Raw genomic sequence first — 22131 nt, forward strand, 5'->3', positions numbered from 1 at the left:
GACCTCAAACAGGTGCATCTGATTCAGGATGATACATGGAGTGCAGGTGGACTTCTAATGGGCAGACTAACAGGTCTTTCAGGGTCAGAATTCTAGATGATACACAGGTGTTCAAATACTTATTTGCAGCTGTATCACACAAATAAATTGTTAAAAAATCATGCATTGTGATTTCTGGATTTTTCTTTTTAGTTTATCTCTCTCACAGTGGACATGCACCTACGATGAAAATTTCAGACCCCTCCATGATTTCTAAGTGGGAGAAATAGCAAAATAGCAGGGTGTTCAAATACTTATTTTCTTCACTGTATTTTTCATTATAATGTCTACTATACTGGGCAATAGGAATGTAACGAGGACTATAGGGGTGTTATTTCATATGTAGAGGGCTCTAATGATGAGTATTTATTAGAAGGCTATGAAGCTCATTTTTATTGCTATATCAGTTGCTCAGGTTTGATTCTGGTGTTTGTGGACAGAGGCCGGTGGGTCGACTTTCACCATAGGAAAGTCGGTGTGGCTTTTATGGGCCATCGTCTTCAACAACTCGGTTCCGGTGGAGAACCCCAGAGGAACAACTAGCAAGATCATGGTGCTGATCTGGGCCTTCTTTGCCGTCATCTTCCTGGCCTCCTACACGGCTAACCTGGCTGCCTTCATGATCCAGGAGGAGTACATCGACACCGTGTCGGGACTCTCGGACAAGAAGGTACTTCAAGGCCTCGATACCGATGAGCTAAAAAAGGCTAATTAAAGTCGTAAGGGAGCTAAATGGCATGAATGGAAGTGTTAGCATTGATTAAAGTGGAGGACTTGAAGAAAGGACTCAAATCTAAGTCAACATCAGAGTTGCTGAGTCCTTCTAAGTCCTGCTTAAAGTCCACACGTTGACCTTTATCCCCCAAAGATGTGGTCATTAACAGGTTTCACATTTTTTTATATGTATTTATGTATGGTTAATATAAGTGTAATAGTGACTATAGGGGTGTTAGTTTATGTGTGGAGGGCTCTAATAATGTTACAAAGTATATCTATGAGGTCATAAACAGGTTTCATATTTATAATATGTCTTTTTTCTCTTATTATGTCTAATTTACTGGGTAATATGAGTGTAAAATTGACTATAGGGCTGTTATATCATGTCTAGAGGGCTCTAATGTTGTTAAAACACATATTTAGAGGTTTTCATTGTCTCATATGCCTTATTAGGTCTACTACATTGGGTAATATGAGTGTAATTGTGACTATAGGGGTGTTAGTTCACGTGTAGAGGGCTCTAATAATGTTAAAAAATATATCTAGAAGGTCATTAACAGGTTTCATGTTCATAATATGTATTTTGTCTCTTATTATGTCTAATTTACTGGGTAATAGGAGTGTAAAATTGACTATAGGGGTGTTATTTCATGTCTAGAGGGCTCTAATGTTGTTAAAACACATATTTAGAGGTTTTCATTGTCTCATATGTCTTATTAGGTCTACTACATTGGGTAATATGAGTGTATTTGTGACTATAGGGGTGTTAGTTCATGTGTAGAGGGCTCTAATAATGTCAAAAAAGTATATCTATGAGGTAATTAACAGGTTTCATGTTTATAATATGTATTTTTTATCTTATTATGTCAAATTTATTGGGTAATAGGAGTGTAAAATTGACTATAGGGGTGTTATTTCATGTCTGGAGGACTCTAATAATGTTAAAAGGTTTTCATTGTCTCATATGTCTTATTGGACACCGTGTCGGGCCTCTCGGACAAGAAGGTACTTCAAGGCCTTGATACCGATGAGCTAAAAAAAAAGGCTAATTAAAGTCATACGGGAGCCAAATAGCATGAATTGAAGCGTTAGCATTGATTAAAGTGGAGGACTTGAAGAAAAGGCGAGAATCTCAGTCAACATCAGAGTTGCTGAGTCCTCCTAAGTCCTCCTAAGTCCTCCTAAGTCCAAAGTGGTGAGTGTGCAAAGGGGAGAGTAAGAGGTCAAACAGATTGTTGCACAGCCTGAGGTTATCTCTTGCCTCCCGTTTAGTTCCAGCATCCCGAGGAGCAGTACCCGCCTCTCAAGTTTGGCACGGTGCCCAACGGGAGCACGGAAAAGAACATCCGCTCCAACTACCCGGACATGCACCAGTACATGGGCAAGTACAACCAGAGAGGAGTGGAGGACGCCATTCTCAACCTCAAGACCGGGTTGGTTCTTACACGCCGTTTCAGCGCCATCCGTTTTCCATTTCCATTCCGAACATCCTTCCCAGATGCTTATGGAAAAACGACACATCAACTCGGGGTGCACCATCATTAACGAGGGGTGTCCCATAATTAATATTATTGGTTATTATTGTTGTTATGAACATTGTTACGCCAAAGAACTACATCAGTGGTGTAGTGACACCTTGCCACAGACAAAAATTATTATTCATAATAATAATTATTCAGAATTGTTCATAATTGTTCTCAATCAGAAATCACTTCACACTCTTTATTGTTCTCTGGTTTTATCATATCTTGGTAATGGTAATGGTAATGGTAATGCTTATGGTAATGGTAATGGTAATGGAAATGCTAATGCTAATGCTAATGGTTTTATTTCATTTGAACATGCATCAGATTACAATTGAGTGCATCACATAATAAAATAAAATAATAAAAAAAACAATATATTTTTTATTTTTTATTTTTTATTTTTTATTTTTTATTTTTTATTTTTTATTTTTTATTTTTTATTTTTTATTTTTTATTTTTTATTTTTTATTAATTAATAAAATGAAAAAAGTAGAAAAAATTTATATTATAAAAATAAAAAAATAAAAATAAAAATAAAAATAAAAATAAAAATAAAAATAAAAATAAAAATGTATAAAAATGTATAAAAATGTATAAAAATGTATAATGTATAAAATACATTAAAAAAACAAATCTTAAATTACATTAGGAAAGCAGGAAGTGAACAAATGTAAGAGTTAGTGATTGTAAAAGTACCAGATGGAGGGGTAGGATTTAATAAGCTTTGCTTCTTCCTACTCCTTTTGGACATGTGGAACTGGGAACTGATTATGGGATGCACTCAATTGGAATCTGATGCATGTTCAAATGAAATTAAACCATAACCATAATTCTTAAAATAATTATTCGTTATTAAATATGAAAATGGAAGTTTTTAGTGTAAAATTGAAATATTTTTTCTATCAAGTGTGAAAAGCGAATGAATGGATGGATGTGTGAGCTCTCTTACTGTGGCTCCAAATCTCATTTTCATCTTTTCTGGCGCGTTTCCTCCCGCATCCACTTCCTGTCACCGCCGACACCTTCACTACGGCGCTCACACAGGCGACACCAGCGCACCTCCTCCTTTTCCACTACAATCCCATCACCAGGCATGCCTGTTGGGTAATCCTGGTCTACTTTATCCCCACCCCCGCCTCCCCGCCTTGTCACAGCAAATGGAAGTCACAGTCGCTTGAAATTTCAAGTATTTTCTTTGTCGCTTCCAGCGATCCGCCTTTCCAAACATAATGGGAATTTTTATCCAATGGTCGGTCTTCCTCGGCTCTATTTGCGTCCCGCCTCGCGCCTTCCGGTGTGTTTTCTGGCTCTGTCCGTATTTCAACTTTCTAATCCTCATCCCTCTCCATCTCCATCCCGTGTCTTCTCCCCCTGAAGTGTGGAAATCTTTTTTCCTCCCGCTGTCACCGCGTATAAATCCCCATCCTTTCCCCACACCCCCCCCACCTTCCCTCTTTACACTCATAAATTTCCCGCATCTCTGCCTTAACTTTTTTTTTTTTTTACATTTTCTTTTGGCTTTTTCTCCGCCAGCCCTGCTTTGCTATTCCGCCCGTTCTCGCTTCTTGCGTGCGAAGGCTTAACTTTTCATTCCTCATATTTTTACACCCCTGCATCCTTCTTGACGCCAAAGCCCAAGAATATCTCTCCGCTGAAAAATGGCTGCCGTCGCCATAGCAGTGTCGCGCTACGCCGTGATCCCGCTGTTAAAAATGTTAAAAAGTACATCTGGAAAAGTTGCATCTTTACCAATTTCTACCAAATCGAGGAGCGTCGTGGTTCCTCCGTTACACGACATCGGCTAAATCGGCGTCATTAGCTTAGCAAAAGCTTAACAAGAAGCCGTGACATTTCCACCATTCCAACGTTTTACTTTGGGAATATTTCCATCCCATAATACATATATGATGGTGTCTGTCATCCAGTGGACATTTCATCCGTCCATCCTCCTCCACGGATGACTGAATGTTCCCTTTCCGCCTCTCACAGGAAACTAGATGCCTTTATTTACGACGCTGCGGTGTTGAACTACATGGCCAGGAAGGACGAAGGTTGTAAGGTAGGTAGGACGCACCTTCTTCGTCATCATAGCAAGGTTTCCATACGGTTTGTCCTCGGGTTTCTTTCATCGGCCTGTTCTTCGTCCAAGGTGATGACCATAGGCTCGGGGAAGGTTTTTGCCACCACAGGCTACGGTATCGCCCTGCACAAAAACTCACGCTGGAAACGTCCTCTTGACCTGGCCCTTCTGCAGCTGGTGGGAGATGGTGAGACCCGGCGGGGGGGGGTGGAGAGACACTAATTATGTCAATGGCTGGAGGGGGGGGGCGGGGGGTGTTAGGTGTTGAGGAATTAGGACCTGGAATGCAGGGGTGTCCAAAAATGGAAGGATGCAACCACTTTCATCATAGCTTTGTTATATAAGGGGAAAAACACATTATTCATATCAACTTCCTGCTTTTTTTCCTTTTTAAATATTTTAAATATATATTTTAAATATTCCTTTTAAAATTTTCTTCGGATGTTATGACTTAAAATTATATATTGTATTTTTCCCTCATAACTTTATAATTAGTTTTTTTCTCATATTATTACTAAATAATATTATAATAATACACATAGCAATATTAATATAAATATTATAAAAATATATATAAATATTATAGAAATTATAAATAAATATTATAATATAAACAAGAAATATTAATAAATATGTACAATATTTTAATGCTTGATGCTACTAAAATCACATTATTTTTCCATGTAATATTACAAGTTTATTGCCATAAAATTGCTACACATAGAAATATTAATATAAATATTATAAAAAATATTAATAAATATTATAATATATAATATAAACAACAAATATTAATAAATATTTACAATATTTTAATACTCGATGATACTAAAATCACATTATTTTTCCTTCTAATATTACAAGTTTATTCTCATGAAATTGCTACACATACAAATATTAATATAAATATTATAAAAAAATATATAAAACTATTATAAACATTATAAATAAATATTATAATATATAATATAAACAAGAAATATTAATACATATTTACAATATTTTAATACTCAATGCTACTAAAATCACATTATTTTTCCTCATAATATTACAAGTTCATTCTCATAAAATTGCTGTTTTTATTATTGTTTTTATTATATTTTTATCATATTTTTATTTATTGTTTTCATTTTTCCCCAACTTATTTTTCCAAAAATTGCCATTTTATTGTTTTGTTTCTGAAAATGTATGCTATTAAAATGCTGTTTTTTTTTAATACGACCGTTTTCTCTTAATATTTTTACGTTATTGTCATCAGATTATAACTATTTTTCCATTTCTGCTGATGTTTTCATGCCAACTATTTCATTTGTCAATTATGACTTTATTCCCACATTTCTACCACTTCACCCTCATAATATTTTTTCCCAACCAAATGTTCCCAAAAAGTTTTTTTTTAAAAGCATCCTATTTCAACTGTATGCTAAAAAAAATGACATTATTTTTCCTCATAATATTTCAAAGTTATTTTCTTGCTTCATATTTGGACTTTATTCTTGGAAAATTACTGCTGAATTTAAATTGTTGCTGTTTTTTTTTGTTAGTTTTCTTGTTAAATGATATTTTCAAAGGCCATAAAATAATATTTCAAAGTTATTTTCTTGTTAGATTCCAATTTTTTCGCTTCATATTTTTTACTTTATTTTTGGAAAATTACTGCTGAATTTACATTTTTGCAGGTTTTTTTTTTTTTAGTTTTCTTGTTAAATGATATTTTTAAAGGCCATAAAAAAACAGCTGCGGGCCACAAATGGCCCCCAGGCTGCCCTTTTGACACCACCGGTGTGATGGTGGTGCGGTACTGGTTTCAGTGTTTAGATGTGGAGCTTGCTCATGAAGACTTTACATACAATGGGACTGGAGGACTGGACTAGCATAGCCCAGTCAGCTAGCAAGAGTCTCTCCAATGTGTGTGTGTGTGTGGTAGATGAAATCGGTTTTCGGCTGCTAATGCCTGATCGTCATTGACACACGCGGTCCGCCACACACGTTTGTTGTCACAATGGGACGCCTGGCTCCAAACCAGCTTTGCTCATGGGTAGCCGACAAAGCCCTCTAGTTGTTTTCTGGCATGCGGATGCTTCATCCGCTTCCACGCTGCTGGAGCCGCTCTGCTGCCAAGATCCATTAAACGGGCGCGCCGCCCCAGATGGCTGAATGGGCGGACCGGGGGAAGCGGGGACTTCACACCCGGTCAGACGTGGGCATTCTCATCATCCGCCTCGCGTGTTCTCACGGCAGGATGAAAGACCGGGTAGGACAGCTCTGCTCTGGCTGAATGGCTGAAAACCTAACAAGGTGATTCCACTCAAACCAGAGAAGACACTTTATTGTTTAGCAACAATAAAGTGTGATGGCGGTCCTACAGTATATGGGCATGCCTCCCCTAACCCTATCCCTAGCCCTAACCCTTACACACTTTGGATGCTGCATCAACCCTATACTGGAACTGTCCTACCTAGTCATACTGAAGCTGGTCTATCTAGATAGACTGGAACTGTCCTACCAAGTCATACTGGAGCTGTCCTATCTAGTTATACTGGAACTGTCCTATTTCGTCACACCAGAACTGTCCTACCAAGTCATACTGGAGCTGTCCTATCTAGTTATACTGGAACTGTCCTATTTCGTCACACCGGAACTGTCCTACCAAGTCATACTGCAGCTGTCCTATCTAGTTATACTGAAGCTGGCCCATCTAGATAGACTGGAACTGTCCTACCTAGTCATACTGAAGCTGGCCTATCTAGATAGACTGGAACTGTCCTACCAAGTCATACTGGAGCTGTCCTATCTAGTTATACTGGAACTGTCCTATTTCGTCACACCGGAACTGTCCTACCAAGTCATACTGCAGCTGTCCTATCTAGTTATACTGAAGCTGGCCCATCTAGATAGACTGGAACTGTCCTACCTAGTCATACTGAAGCTGGCCTATCTAGATAGACTGGAACTGTCCTACCAAGTCATACTGGAGCTGTCCTATCTAGTTATACTGGAACTGTCCTATTTCGTCACACCGGAACTGTCCTACCAAGTCATACTGCAGCTGTCCTATCTAGTTATACTGAAGCTGGCCCATCTAGATAGACTGGAACTGTCCTACTTAGTCATACTGGAGCTGTCCTATCTAGTTATACTGGAACTGTCCTACCAAGTCATACTGGAGCTGTCCTACCTAGTTATACTGAAGCTGGTCTATCTAGATAGACTGGAACTGTCCTACTTAGTCATACTGGAGCTGTCCTATCTAGTTATACTGGAACTGTCCTATCTAGTTATACTGGAACTGTCCCATTTCGTCACACTGGAACTGTCCTACCAAGTCATACTTGAGCTGTCCTATCTAGTTATACTGGAACTGTCCTACCTAGTCATACTGAAGCTGGCCTATCTAGATATACTGGAACTGTCCTACTTAGTCATACTGGAGCTGTCCTATCTAGTTATACCGGAACTGTCCTACCTAGTCATACTGAAGCTGTCCTATATAGAGAGACTGGAACTGTCCTGCCTAGTCATACTGAAGCTGTCCTATATAGAGAGACTGGAACTGTCCTACTTAGTCATACTAGGGCTGGCCGATAGAATCACACTGGAACTGTCCTATGTAGTCATACTGGGGCTGTCCTATCCAGGCAGACTGGAGCTGTTCTATCTAGTCACACTGCACCTGTCCTACCAGACTAGTACTGTCCTAACTAGTCATAGCTAGTCCTGCCTAGACAGACTAGAGCTTTACTATCTAGAAAGACTGGAACAGTCCTACCTAGTCATACGACAGCTGCCGTACCTGGGTTAGATTACCCCCCCCCCATGTTCCTCCCACATTCCAAAAACATGCTAGGTTAATTAGCCACTCCAAATTGTCCATAGGTATGAATGTGAGTGTGAATGGTTGTTTGTCTATATGTGCCCTGGGATTGGCTGGCCACCAGTCCAGGGTGTACCCCGCCTCTCGCCCCAAGACAGCTGGGATAGGCTCCAGCATGATTATTGCTACTACTAGTAGTAGTAGTAGGCTAGTATTAGCCTGCTTATTGGCTTGCTTATTAGCTTGATTTTTTCCTATTATATACAATTTGAGATTTTTTTTTTTTGGTAAAAAAAAATTAAAAATAAAATTTTAAAAAATTAAAAAAAAATCTATAAAAATATCAAATTATTTAGGGGGGGTTAAGAACATTTTAAAATAGGCCTAATGACACCACTGGCTCTTAGAAGTAAAAAAAAAAACATGCTAGGTTAATTAGCCACTCCAAATTGTCCATAGGTATGAATGTGAGTGTGAATGGTTGTTTGTCTATATGTGCCCTGTGATTGGCTGGCCACCAGTCCAGGGTGTACCCCGCCTCTCTCCCCAAGACAGCTGGGATAGGCTCCAGCACCCCCCTGCAAATGAATGAATGAATGAATGAGACAAATACACCTGGTTTAAACATTGTCTTTGAATGAAGCTTTCGTGGTGCGTTCAGGCTCTGTATTGGCAGCACGCTAGCTCTACTCTACCTGACCTGACCTGCCGGCGGTGTGAATTTGACACACCTGTCAGATTTGGCAGGCCTGAGCTGGCAGCGGCTGAGAGCACAAACAAGTGCCATAGTTCAAGTCCAGGGTGAGAACAAGCAGGCCATGGGAGAGAAAAAGCGAGACGCAAAGACGGCGGGGGAGAATTCGGGTTTAAAAAAAGGAAACGTCTCGGCTAAGACGCGGCGGTTTTCACATCAGGGTTACGTTTGGACACGGCAGCGAGGAGGCGGGGCGTGTTTTGGAAAGCGCGGGACGTGTTTATGAGGCGAATCTGAAAGCGAGTTGTTACCTGCCGTGGCGTCCATCTGTTGGCACGCTAATCATCGTCTCTGGGAGACGCCTTCCTGGATCACTCAGATGACTGAGCCCAGCTCGGTGCGAGCCAGGCGAGCGGAGCTAATGATGGCGCCGTTGAAAAGCGTTTGGCGGGGCCGTGTCGCGTTCAAAGCGGCGGCGCGTCTTAACCGCTTTGCTCGGCGTCGAGCGAGGAAACGCCGTCATTACGAGCCTCGTCGGTCTGTGCTTCCGTCACCGAGCGTACGCCGCGTCGCCGTGGTAACACCGGCCACCCCGCCGGCCAATCACAGCTCGGCAGTGAAGTTCATATTTCTTCGGTCCGAGAGCTCATGAATGAAAATCGGGCTAAAGCGGATGTGGCTAATTCCTGGCACGTTACCTGATCCTGTCCTCAGAGCTCAGCACCTTGATGGCGATGCCGAGCGCCCGAAATGGTGATGATGATGATGTTCCCTCTTCGCCACGTTCACCCCAGAGCGTTCCTGCTGTTTGTCATGATGACACAATCTCAGCTTCTCGTCCTCCGTGTGTTTTTGTCCGATTTCTCCTTCCCGCCTTAATAAACGTTATTTCAGACTCTCTCATCACCCCGCTACCCCCCCCCCCCCCCCCCCCATGGCATCACAGTTGGGCCCCGGAATCCTCATTTACTCTCCTTACCGTGTTGGGATTGGCTTGTCTGTGTCATTTATCTTCCCAGAACCACTTCCTTGCTCCTCTTTGTTATTTGGACATTCCTTGTTTGGTGTTTTTCACCCCTGACCTCAACAAGTCAAAGAGGATTAAGGGACCCAAAGAAAGTCATCCTGTGGAAACACTCGGATTTGCATTGACCTTTATGTGTCTTTGCATGTCCTTGTCTCTGGCATACATCCATACGTCCATACATCCATCTGGAGAGTTAGCATTAGCAGAAAACAGAAAAGGTGCACCGCAGGGATCACTATTAGATCCTCTATTGTATCGAAGCGTTGTATGTATCATTGGTATTAACCTTTATGTGTCTTTACATGGCCTTGTCTCTGGCATCCATCCATCATCCATCCAGCTATATGTCTATCCATCCGTCCGTCTGTCTTTCTGTCTGTCTTTCTATCTATTCATCCATCCATCCATTTATCCATCCAACCACCAACACACCCATCAATCCATCCAACCACCAACCCACCCATCCATTTATCCATCCATCCATCCACCCATCCATTCATTTATCCATCCAACCACCAACAAAACCATCCATCCATCCAACCACCAACCCACCCATCCATTCATCCATCCAACCACCAACCCACCCACACATCCAACCACCAACAAACCCATCCATCTATCCATCCAACCACCAACCCACCCATCCTTCCATCCAACCACCAACAAACCCATCTGTCCATCCAACCACCAACCCACCGATGCATTCATCCATTCATCCATCCATCCATTCAACCACCAACAAACCCATCTGTCCATCCAACCACCAACCCACCCACCCACCCATCCAACCACCAACAAAACCATCCATCCATCCAACCACCAACCCACCCATCCATTCATCCATCCACCCATTTATCCATCCAACAACAAACAAACCCATTCATCCATCCAACCACCAACCTACCCACCCACCCATCCAACCACCAACAAACCCATCTATCCATCCATCCAACCACCAACCCACCCATCCATTCATCCATCCAACCACCAACCCACCCACACATCCAACCACCAACAAACCCATCCATCTATCCATCCCACCACCAACCCACCCATCCTTCCATCCAACCACCAACAAACCCATCTGTCCATCCAACCACCAACCCACCGATGCATTCATCCATTCATCCATCCATCCATTCAACCACCAACAAACCCATCTGTCCATCCAACCACCAACCCACCCACCCACCCATCCAACCACCAACAAAACCATCCATCCATCCAACCACCAACCCACCCATCCATTCATCCATCCAACCACCAACCCACCCATCCATTCATCCATCCACCCATTTATCCATCCAACAACAAACAAACCCATTCATCCATCCAACCACCAACCTACCCACCCATCCATCCAACCACCAACCCACCCATCCATTCATCCATCCAACCACCAACCCACCCACACATCCAACCACCAACAAACCCATCCATCTATCCATCCAACCACCAACAAACCCATCTGTCCATCCAACCACCAACCCACCGATGCATTCATCTATTCATCCATCCATCCATTCAACCACCAACAAACCCATCTGTCCATCCAACCACCAACACACCCACCCACCCATCCAACCACCAACAAACCCATTCATCCATCCAACCACCAACCCACCCATCCATCTATCCATCCATCCAACCACCAACCCACCCATCCTTCCATCAACCACCAACCCACCCATCCATTCATCCATCCACTCATTTATCCATCCAACAACAAACAAACCCATTCATCCATCCAACCACCAACCCACCCACCCACCCATCCAACCACCAACAAACCCATCTATCCATCCATCCAACCACCAACCCACCCATCCAATCATCCATCCATTTATCCATCCAACGACCAACAAACCCATCCATCTATTCAACCAACCACCTTCCACCCATCCATCCATCCATCCATCCATCCATCCAACCACCAAATCCATCCATTGTGGCTTGTCCCTTCCTTGTGTCCCGACTCCACCCTGTGTAACGTTCATCGTTATTCTTGATAATCATACACAGCAATGTCATACGTGGAGGCGCTGCAGTACTCTCCTCATCCTGAAGGGGGGGGGGGGGGCGGGGCGGGGCGGGCATGAACTGGAAGGTGCTTGTCACTGCCGTCCTTCCATGGAGAGTTTTTTTTTTTTTTTTTGACAGCTGCTTAGCAGCAAGCCAAATGAACGCATGAAATATATTTGCCAAGATGGAGGATCATGTATACAAGCTCACCAGAGTGTGATCACACTTTTACAACAAAGTATCAGAACCTATCCTGGCGAAATATACAAATAAAAGGTAAGACCAAAAAATGATTTTTTTTGTTAAAAAGAAATAAATAAATGTTTTTTATGATCTTCTGTTGCTTGTTGTTCTGGTCACGAGGAACCCAATCGATCCCCTCCTGCTTCTCATCTTCACTTTCCCCCCCTGCCCCCCACCCCCCGTCCCCCACTTTCCCCCTTTTGCAGATGAAATAGAAATGCTGGAGCGCCTTTGGCTGTCAGGTATCTGCCACAATGACAAAATTGAGGTGATGAGCAGTAAGCTAGATATTGACAACATGGCTGGGGTCTTCTACATGCTTCTGGTGGCTATGGGCCTCAGCCTGCTGGTGTTTGCCTGGGAACACTTGGTGTACTGGAAGTTGCGCCATTGCATGGCCACCAGTTCAGGCAAACTGGACTTCCTCCTAGCCATCAGCAGGGTAAGCCTCCCTGACGTGAGTGTATGCTAGCATTAGCCCTTTGGGAATCGAACTCATCCCAAGCATCATATATTTGTTTCTCTTCTCCTCAGGGCATGTATAGCTGCTGTAGCTTCGAAGACGAAACGGCGCCGGGCGGCGCTAAATCGCTGGCCTCACATCACCACACCGCTATGGTGGCGGTCCCGTCCCAAGCGCACGTTATTTCCACGTCCATGACGAGCCCGGCTATCGCCATAACGCAGCAGCAGCAGCCGCCGCAACAGCAGCCCGTCTATAAGACGCCCCTACCCGGCTCTCCTCCCACCGTGGTGCATTCAGGAACAGCAGTGGGTCCCGCCGGCACCCCCATTGCCGGTGCGCCCCTCCCTTGCTCCACTTTCCTGCCCAGGCCGGATCGACGATTGGCCGTGGTGGATCGCTGGAGACTTCCTAAATCGACAGCTGCCAACCCGAGGCCTGTAAGGGGGGGCATTCCCGACATGGGACCCTTTGCTCAAAAAGTCCCACCAAACTGGGCTGCATCTGCTGGAGGGGGCGGGGGGCTTGACGGTTATAAGAGATATTACGGTCCCATTGACCCTGAGGGACTAGGGCCCTGCATGGAGCAGCAGGCAGGGTCCCAGACCCCCAAGACTATGCCCAGGGGCCACCCCCAGCCCCCTCCAGCCACTGTGGCCTTCTACTCGGAGAAGGGCGTGGACCACGGGGTGGGGAAGAGGGTAGTGGGAGGTGGCGGCGGAGGTCAGGGGAAAGGGGCTGTTAAAACTCTCGGAACTCCCAGACTGCCTCCGAAGAGTCAAGCTCCTCTGCCTCCTACACCTCCACCGCCACACCCCTCTCCCCCTCTCCCCTCGTCCTTTTGGAGGAGGCGCAGGCCCAAGAAGCCCAAGGAACCCGGAGGGCCGCTCTATGAGAACATTCTGCCGCTGGGGCGGAGGGGGGAGGCACGAGATGGAGTGAGGGAGGGAGGAGGAAGGAGGGCACGCCCCCTTTCTCCCCCGCTCTCACTTCCTGTGCCAGTACCCCTCAGCCCCTCGTATACGCCACCCTCGCCGTCGGCGTCCTTGCACTATACTTCCTCATCGTCCTCCTCAACGACATCTTCCACATCCACGTCGTCATCTGCCTCGTCTTCTCGCTCCACCTCCCCCACGTACTCGTACAGTTCCTCCCGGACCGGAGGACTCGACGAAGACGACGACGACGACGACGACGAGGAGCTCACGGAGGAGTCCAGCCTTCTCCTCGGGAGGGGGAGGGAAAGGGAACGCTCAATCATTCGGCCTCGTTCCCTCAGCCAAGGGCGCCTGCCGCCGCCCGTCCCCCCCAGGAAGCCACGCACATCCTGGGGTGACCGGGAGCGGGAGAGGGGGGGCAGCCAACTGTCCCAACTTCAAGAGTGGTGGGCGAGCTGGAGCGAGAGAGAGAGGAGCACGGGAGCCGGCGGAGACGCCGAGAGGCAAAAACGTGAGAAGAAGAGGAGGAAAGAGAAGGAGAAGGAGAAAGAGAAGAAGAAGAAGAAAAAGAACAAAAAGAGGAAGAAGCGGGAAGAAAGGGAACGAGAACGCGAGCGAGAGAGGAAAAGGCGAAAAGTGAAAAAGAAGAAGAAAAAGGCCTTGAAGACAAAGAAAAGGAAGAAATCAACCGGGGGGAAAAGATCCGAGCCGGAGGACGGAGACATCGAGCCGGAGAGGGAAGGAGACGTGGAAGGAGACAGGGAAGGAGGCATACAAGACTACTCCTCCTTTTCGGTTCAGTATCGCAGCGTGTTTGGAGACAAGAGACGGGATTCGTGGGATGGCGAGCGGGAGCGAGTGAGGAGAGAAGGAGGCGAGGAGGGCGACGACAGGGAAGAGGAGGATAGCGGGCGGAGTCGGGAACGCCATCCCAAACCCTCCCATTCTCACCCCAGGCACCGTACCCCCAGTAAACGTTACCCCAACCTCAACAAACTCCCCGCATCGGTCAAATTTTGGGTGAACGGAAGGGGGGGCGACCCAAACACGCCCCCCGCATCCCTGCACCCGTTCTTCCAATCCAGCAAGCGGCGGCGAAGCGAAGGAACGGATCGGGACGACGGCAGCCGGGTCGGAGAGAGGCGGCCATTGTTGATGCCTTATGAGAAAGACAAAGCACAGACCAGAGAGGGTCTTTCCTTCCATGAGTGGGATTCTGAGGACGAGGACGACGAGGTAGACGAGGAGGACGAGGAGAGGGAACGGGTCAGGGAACGGGCGGGCGACAGAGGAAGGAGGGCGGGTCGCGGGGCGGCGTCAGAGACCGAAAGGGATAGACTAGAAAGACGGGCGGAGGACAGTTACTCGGACGAAGGCTCGTCGGGGGAGTTTGGGCGTTTTGAAAGGTACTGGGAGGGGGGCGGTTCCGGGATAGGTGGGGGCGGGTGGTTCTTTGGGACCTACCCCTCCAGAGAAAGAGGCGGCAGTGTCAATAGTCGGGATGATTCCTTTCTCGGAACCAGGGCAGAAGGCTGGATTGGTTCTGATTTTTGGAGTTCAGGGGCGGGCGCAGGTTGGGGGTCAGGGGGCTCTCAATGGCCACCGCCCCCCGCGGCGTTCCCTCCACCGAGGAGATACTGGTCTATGGACAAGATCCCGATTAAGGGAGAGAAAAAGTGGAAGGGAGGGAAGAGCAAGAGGCAAGCTAGGGACCGAGGGGCGGAGGGTCGACGGGCCACCATGTGTTCCTGCAGCCTGTACCCCCATCCCCATCCGTACCCGCACCCCCACAGCCGCCCGCACGCCACCCATTCCAAGAGACGACCCACCTCGCTTTCACGTAGCCAGGAGGAGCTTCTCCCCCACTGTCACAGTTTCAGTGGGGGCCCGCGCCCCAAAGCCCTTCCCCCCAAGTCGGACACCGGTCAGACCAAATCAGGCAGCCAATCTAACCTCAGCGCACCGCCCGCCGACTTAGCCCCCGAACCCCCACCGTCGCCACCTCAGCCGCCCTCTCTGTCGCCCACAAACCTCCCGATGCCCATCCCGCCTCCGCCGTCCTCGTCGTCGGTGTCACCGTCGTCGGCGGGGGTGGGGATGGCAGGCCCGGGTCAGATTCAGGGCTCTGCCAGTGCCAAACTCCAGTACCAGAGACTACGCTCCGTGCCGCAACCGCGGAGGTTCTACTCGCCTCACCTGCCACTCAAAGCCAAGAGTCTGTGCTCACGCCGCGGGTCAGCCCACTTCTCCAGCCTGGAGAGTGAGGTATGACAGGGGGAGAGGAGAGAGGGAGACGTGGGAGCCGACACCGACGGAACTGAGCGGGCGGCCGGAGCTCATCCCGACGCTGGCGTTGCTCTGCACGAGCGCAGCACCGCCGCCGCCGCCCGCTCCCTTGTTCACGTTCTCGTAAGCGCGACGGTGAGACGCCACACCAGGGTAAGCTACACCCCCTTGGATGAGAGCGACGGCGAGGCCGCGTCACCGAGGGGGGCGACAGCTCCGGAAGTTGTCCTCCGCTCAGAGTTGACCTTTGTGATGTCATCATCGGTTCTCCTCCCCTCGCCGGGTCACAACTGCGGACGGGAGTAGTCCGTACTCCGACCTTGTGTGAGTAATGATGTCATATTTGTACACAAACACGCCGTGTGCTCGAAACGTCTCCCTCCCTCTGGCTTTGAGAAGACTTCCGGTGGGTTCAGGAGGGGGGGGGGGGGCGCCCCGCCCCAACGGTGGATGGCGACCAACCAAACGGGCCCCCGCTTTTGCTTTTGTAAATGACTCAACGAGTCACCTCTCTTGTGCAACGTCACCGACGGGCAATTCATGAACGACCCGGCAACACCGACATCAGACCCATCTAGCTCTAACCCAGGACCCCGCCCCTTTGCCTATGCCCCCTCCCCCATTCTATGTGATGTCATGTTTTATTCCAAAAACACTCTGAACTGAACGGGATCCACTTGGGAGCTTGCTACGTCACCTGTGGTCCAGCCAGAACTGTATTAGAGTATTTGGACGAAAAATAATAATAATAATAATAATAATATTTAAAAGGGAAATATTAAGAAGAAAAAAAACTAGCATTTATTTTTCTCTCCAGTTTTCTCCAACTGTTATAATAATATATTTCTCTGACTGGGTTAGTGTTTTGAAAAAGAGGAGGCTGGATGTGGCTCGTGTTGGACGTGGGAGCTGTGGGAAAAATCTGGGAAAAATGGGAATATGGGAAAATGACTATTCATTTATACCTTTAAGAAGGCTATTTTTTTTTTTCCTGTCGTGGGATGATTGGTGCATTTGACTCATATTTGGATTGACGAGATGAGTAAAGCGAAAAACACGAGCTGGATATCGGAGATGACGGATGACACGAAGCACAATTCCCCGTATTTTCCAACACTTGCTACGACTGCACAATCCACACGTTAGCGTTTTTATTGGACTTTCAATGCTCCTATCGTTTGGACAGGAAGATACACTGTGATAACGCTTGGTAACAACTATGCTTACGGAAGACGGAATGACACTGAGCAATGAGCAATATTCCCATTTTTAATGTGACACGGATTGCCGAAACGTGTGTCCGTCGGCTGGGCGAATACGTCCGATATCTTTGATTGCTGGGTTTCAACCACATTGAACAACAACATGGCGTCGCTTCCGGTATTTTGGAAATTGTAGAAGGTGGGATGAATGAAAACATAAGACGAGTGGAAGCTTACATCATGGAAGTAACTCTCGGAACGTTTTCACAGGACCTCCATATCACCTTAAATCGAGCTCATTTTCACATTTTCCACTTCCGACAATAATTTGGGTTGCGTGATACAACTCAAGCAAGCTGTACAGTTTTTTTCCGTTTTTTTTTTTTTTTATGCCCGGGCATAACATTTTTCCCAATTGTTGTAAACAAAAAAAAAATAGGACACAGTTTGGTGTTAGCTTAATGTAACAGAGCTGATGTGCTAACATTAAAAATAACGCAAAGAACCGCTTAAAAAACAAAAAAAACCACCAACGAGACCAGATGAGAGCTGCACGGTGGTCGAGTGGTTAGCGCGTAGACCTCACAGCTAGGAGACCAGGGTTCAATTCCACCCTCGGCCATCTCTGTGAACACATATGTACTGTATTGCTACTTCATAGTTACATAAATACGGCTTATTTATAGTCAAAAATTTGACGTTTTTTAAGTATAAAAATGGCAAATTAACCCTTAGATGCATACGTGGGTCAAAAATGACCCGGTCAGGTTGTTTTCTTGCAATAGCTTTGTAATTAAAATTTGTCATCATTTCATATTCCAGGTATTCCTCAAAAAACATGTTTTTGATATCATACCATTCACATTTTTAACTTTTTATAAATTTTAAGAAATTTTAGTTTTTGTCTTACTACCCCAACCTTCCATAAGTGGGTCAAAAATGACCCGGTCAGGTTGTTTTCTTGAAATATCTTTGTAATTAAAATTTGTCATTATTTCATATTCCAGTTATTCCTCAAAAAACATGTTTTTGCTATCATACCATTCACATTTTTAACTTGCTTTTTATAAATTTTAAGAAATTTTAGTTTTTGTCTTACTACCCCAACCTTCCATAAGTGGGTCAAAAATGACCCGGTCAGGTTGTTTTCTTGAAATATCTTCCTAATGAAAATTTTTCATCATTTAATATTCCTGGTATTCCTCAAAAAACATGTTTTTGCTATCATACCATTCACATTTTTAACTTATCTTTTATACATTTTAAGAAATTTTTGTTTTCGTGTTGTCTATATGTGCCCTGTGATTGGCTGGCCACCAGTCCAGGGTGTACCCCGCTGGGATAGGCTCCGGCACCACCGCCAAAATGAATGAATGAAAAAGAATTAATAGTAGTCATGTCAAAATGTTGTGTTGCTGCTGGATGTTCATAGCATCCGAGTCATACACCAAGTTTCTTTTCTAAAAGAGGAAGCTTTAAGACAACAATAAAGGCTTAAAATCACGGCTACCTATATGTGCCCTGTGATTGGGATAGGCTGGGATAGGCTCCAGCACCCCCCCCCCCCTGCGACCCTGGTGAAGATAAGCGGTAGAAAATGCATGAATGTTGTAAACATGGAGAAAAGAGGATATCTTAACAGTTTAGTGTTAGCTTAATGGAAGAGAGCTGACAAGCTAACATTTTAGCTTAAAAAAAAAAACAAAAAAAACACCAATGAGATCAGATGACCCGTGCTGTGCAGATGAGCAAATCAAGCACACACAAATAAATTCACTTTCCGAGTTCAAAAAGTTTACCAGAGACCTCCGTGGCGTCGCAGTGGCTGCTCGGAGAACAAGCCCGAATACGGTGCACCTTCCTGGGGCACGGCAGGTGACTCTTCCCCCTCTATACTCTGGTTCTCCTGATAGTAGTCATGTGATGATATTTCATTAGGAGTCATCAACAGGTAGAATTGGTCACATGCTCATTTGTTGCAGTTCTTGTTACCTCCAAGTGTGTACAAAGTACACAAAGTAGTATCTTTGAAGCGGATGTGACGTGAGGTGAAACCCAGCAATCCGTGCGGTACAAAGTCCAAGACGCTTTGTGTAGCGTGATCCCTTAGGAGCCGTCCGTCCACTGTGTGAACGCTGCCAGCATGGCATCCATTTTGATCTCTCACACTAAGACCAGCCACAGCCCAGCTCTTCTTCTACGGTAGTTGAATGTAGCTCTGTCGCCATGTAGCAAAACAACACCTACTTTTACAATTTGTAGCTTTTTATGTGGATAATAATGGCGAAACGGGGACTTGACTCGCTGTATAAGGGGCTGTGCGTTATATTTGTGCATGTTGTCACAGATCCAAGGCTTAGTCGACCTTCTCAATTCCCCCTTTGGCAAGCGCTATCTTTTATCTGCACACCGATTGCTTTTTTTCTATATCTGTGTGGGGGCAGTTTGTACAAAAAAAAACAAACAAAAACAAATCAGTCATCATTAAGAGAGCTCATTTTAAAAAGCCCCGGGATCATCAGTGCATGTTGAGATGAATTCAGTCTGAAAGATGTGTGGTGCGTTCGAAGACCACGGCAAATGTTGGGTAGCCGGGGAAGCCGCCTGTTTCGACGAGGTCACGAGCCTGCAAAGCCCTTCATCCCGACACCGGTAACCATGGCAGCAGTTGTTTAAACAACCCACAGGGCTTCAAGGAAAAGTGCACTTTTTTTCTGGAATTTTTGCCCGTCATCCACAATCCTCACGCGAGACGTTGAACGCGCTTCGTCTTTCTCTTCTCTGCCTTCGAAAGAAAATGGAAGCAGATAAAAAGAGGCGGCTAAGGATGCACGTGTTACGCCTATGAGACGCCGTTTGCGTCATGTTAGCTGTATGTTAACCAAGTCGCAGCGACGTTCGGTGGCGTATCTGTAGTGGGCAACATCAACCGTAGCAAAGGAATTGGCCATCAAATCGTATCTTGTGGTTTTTAGGAACGCTACAGTCCGCCTTTTGCCACGGTTTTAACATGACTAGAGCCCCCTCGACAAGAAATAACACCCCTATAGTCAACTTTACACTCCTTTTAGCCAATATAGTACACATAATAAGAGAAAATAAGACATACAAAACCTGTTTACCACCTTCTAAGTAGTTTTTAACATGATTAGAGCCCTCTAGACATGAAATAGCACCCCTACAGTCACCTTTGCACTCATGTTAGCCAATATAGTAGACATAATAAGGGAAAATAAGACATACAAAATCTGTTTACCACCTTCTACGCGGTTTTTAACATGATTAGAGCCCTCTAGGCATGAAATAACACCCCTATAGTCACCTTGATACTGCTATTACCCAATATAGTACACATAATAAGAGAAAATAAGACATACAAAACCTGTTTACCACCTTCTCAGTATTTTTTAACATGATTAGAGCCCTGTAGACATGAAATAACACCCCTATAGTCACCTTTACACTCATGTTAGCCAATATAGTAGACATAATAAGAGAAAATAAGGCATACAAAATCTGTTTACCACCTTCTACGCAGTTTTTAACATGATTAGAGCCCTCTAGGCATGAAATAACACCCCTATAGTCACCTTGATACTGCTATTACCCAATATAGTACACATAATAAGAGAAAATAAGACATACAAAACCTGTTTACCACCTTCTCAGTATTTTTTAACATGATTAGAGCCCTGTAGACATGAAATAACACCCCTACAGTCACCTTTGCACTCCTGCTAGCCAATATAGTAGACATAATAAGAGAAAATAAGACATACACAACCTGTTTACCATTTTCTACGTAGTTTTTAACATGATTAGAGCCCTCTAGACATGAAATAACACCCCTATAGTCACCTTTACACTCATGTTAGCCAATATAGTAGACATAATAAGAGAAAATAAGACATACAAAATCTGTTTACCACCTTCTACGCAGTTTTTAACATGATTAGAGCCCTCTAGACATGAAATAACATCCCTATAGTCGCCTTTACACTCGTGTTAGTCAATATAGTAGACATAATAAGAGAAAATAAAACATACAAAACCTTTTTACCACCTTCTAAGTGGTTTTTAACATGATTAGAGCCCCCTCGACAAGAAATAACACCCCTATAGTCACCTTTACACTCCTGTTAGCCAATATAGTAGACATAATAAGAGAAAATAAGACATACACAACCTGTTTACCACCTTCTACGCGGTTTTTAACATGTTTTAACAACCGTAACCTAGCTCGATGCTAATACCTCATGGAAAATCCCCCAGAATGTCAGTGTGGTCAGTTTGAAACATGGTTGAGATAGTCAGGATGTTTAGATATGCATGAGCTAGCCGTCGCTAGTTAGCACTGCGACGGAAACTGAGCGGATGGAACAAAGCGCTCGCAGCGAGCTGCGCGTAACACTAACCACCGTCCCGTGAATTAGCCGCCTCTTTTCAGCTGTTTATGCCAAAAAGGCGGAGCTAAGCGAGGGAGAAAGAGAGGCGTGTGTTTACGTCCGACGTTAGGACGGCGGATGACGGCTGCGCTTTTTTTCCACCCCAAAGCTGGGATGACACGTTTGATTTCCGCCGAGGCGCTAATTCTGAAGTCTGTGACTGCATGAACGGAAGTGTCTCGTCCAAAATTTTTGCTCCTTTTTGATTCTTTTCTTTGAAAGGAGAAAAAAAAAAAAGAATATATGAAAATATACTATGTTTTTTGAGAATGTACCATGTTATACTGTGATTTAACTGAGATATTTTATTGTATTCAGATCATTTGGATTCTACCATTTATGGAGAAATATATATGTACAAATATATATATAATATATATATATGTATATATATACACACACAGGTATATATATTAGTTAAGTTTGATATATTTGGAGGAAGTGTTAGATGAGCTAGTTTTCAGTGTTTTAGCTTTGTAGCCGATCTAGTAACTGAAATGATTTTTGACTTTTGATTCCTCCTATATGACTGTGAAGACATTAGTGCCTGTGACAAAAAAGACAAAGTAAAAGTCCAAAATGGCTACCCATGTGTATCTACTACAGCCATCGCTCCTCTGGTACTACCTACCTAC

General features: G+C 44.9%; 1 protein-coding gene across 5 annotated transcripts in view; it reads left to right on the forward strand.

Moving 5' to 3' along the window:
- grin2db (glutamate receptor, ionotropic, N-methyl D-aspartate 2D, b) overlaps positions 1–17774 on the forward strand; it is an 83711-nt gene extending 65937 nt beyond the window's left edge. For all 5 annotated transcript variants that reach the window (XM_058057660.2, XM_078798799.1, XM_058057665.2 and 2 more), the window contains 6 exons: positions 480–709; positions 2029–2189; positions 4272–4341; positions 4432–4549; positions 12369–12604; positions 12697–17774. In XM_058057660.2, coding sequence (XP_057913643.2) covers positions 480–709; positions 2029–2189; positions 4272–4341; positions 4432–4549; positions 12369–12604; positions 12697–15834 — 3953 coding nt within the window. In that variant the 3' untranslated portion in view covers positions 15835–17774. The remainder of the gene's footprint in view (positions 1–479; positions 710–2028; positions 2190–4271; positions 4342–4431; positions 4550–12368; positions 12605–12696) is intronic.
- The last annotated feature ends 4357 nt before the right edge of the window (positions 17775–22131 follow it).

The sequence above is a fragment of the Doryrhamphus excisus genome, linkage group LG19 (assembly GCF_037039965.1).
Source record: "Doryrhamphus excisus strain RoL-2023G ecotype Guam linkage group LG19, RoL_Dexc_Guam_v1.1, whole genome shotgun sequence".
Taxonomy (NCBI): domain Eukaryota; kingdom Metazoa; phylum Chordata; class Actinopteri; order Syngnathiformes; family Syngnathidae; genus Doryrhamphus; species Doryrhamphus excisus.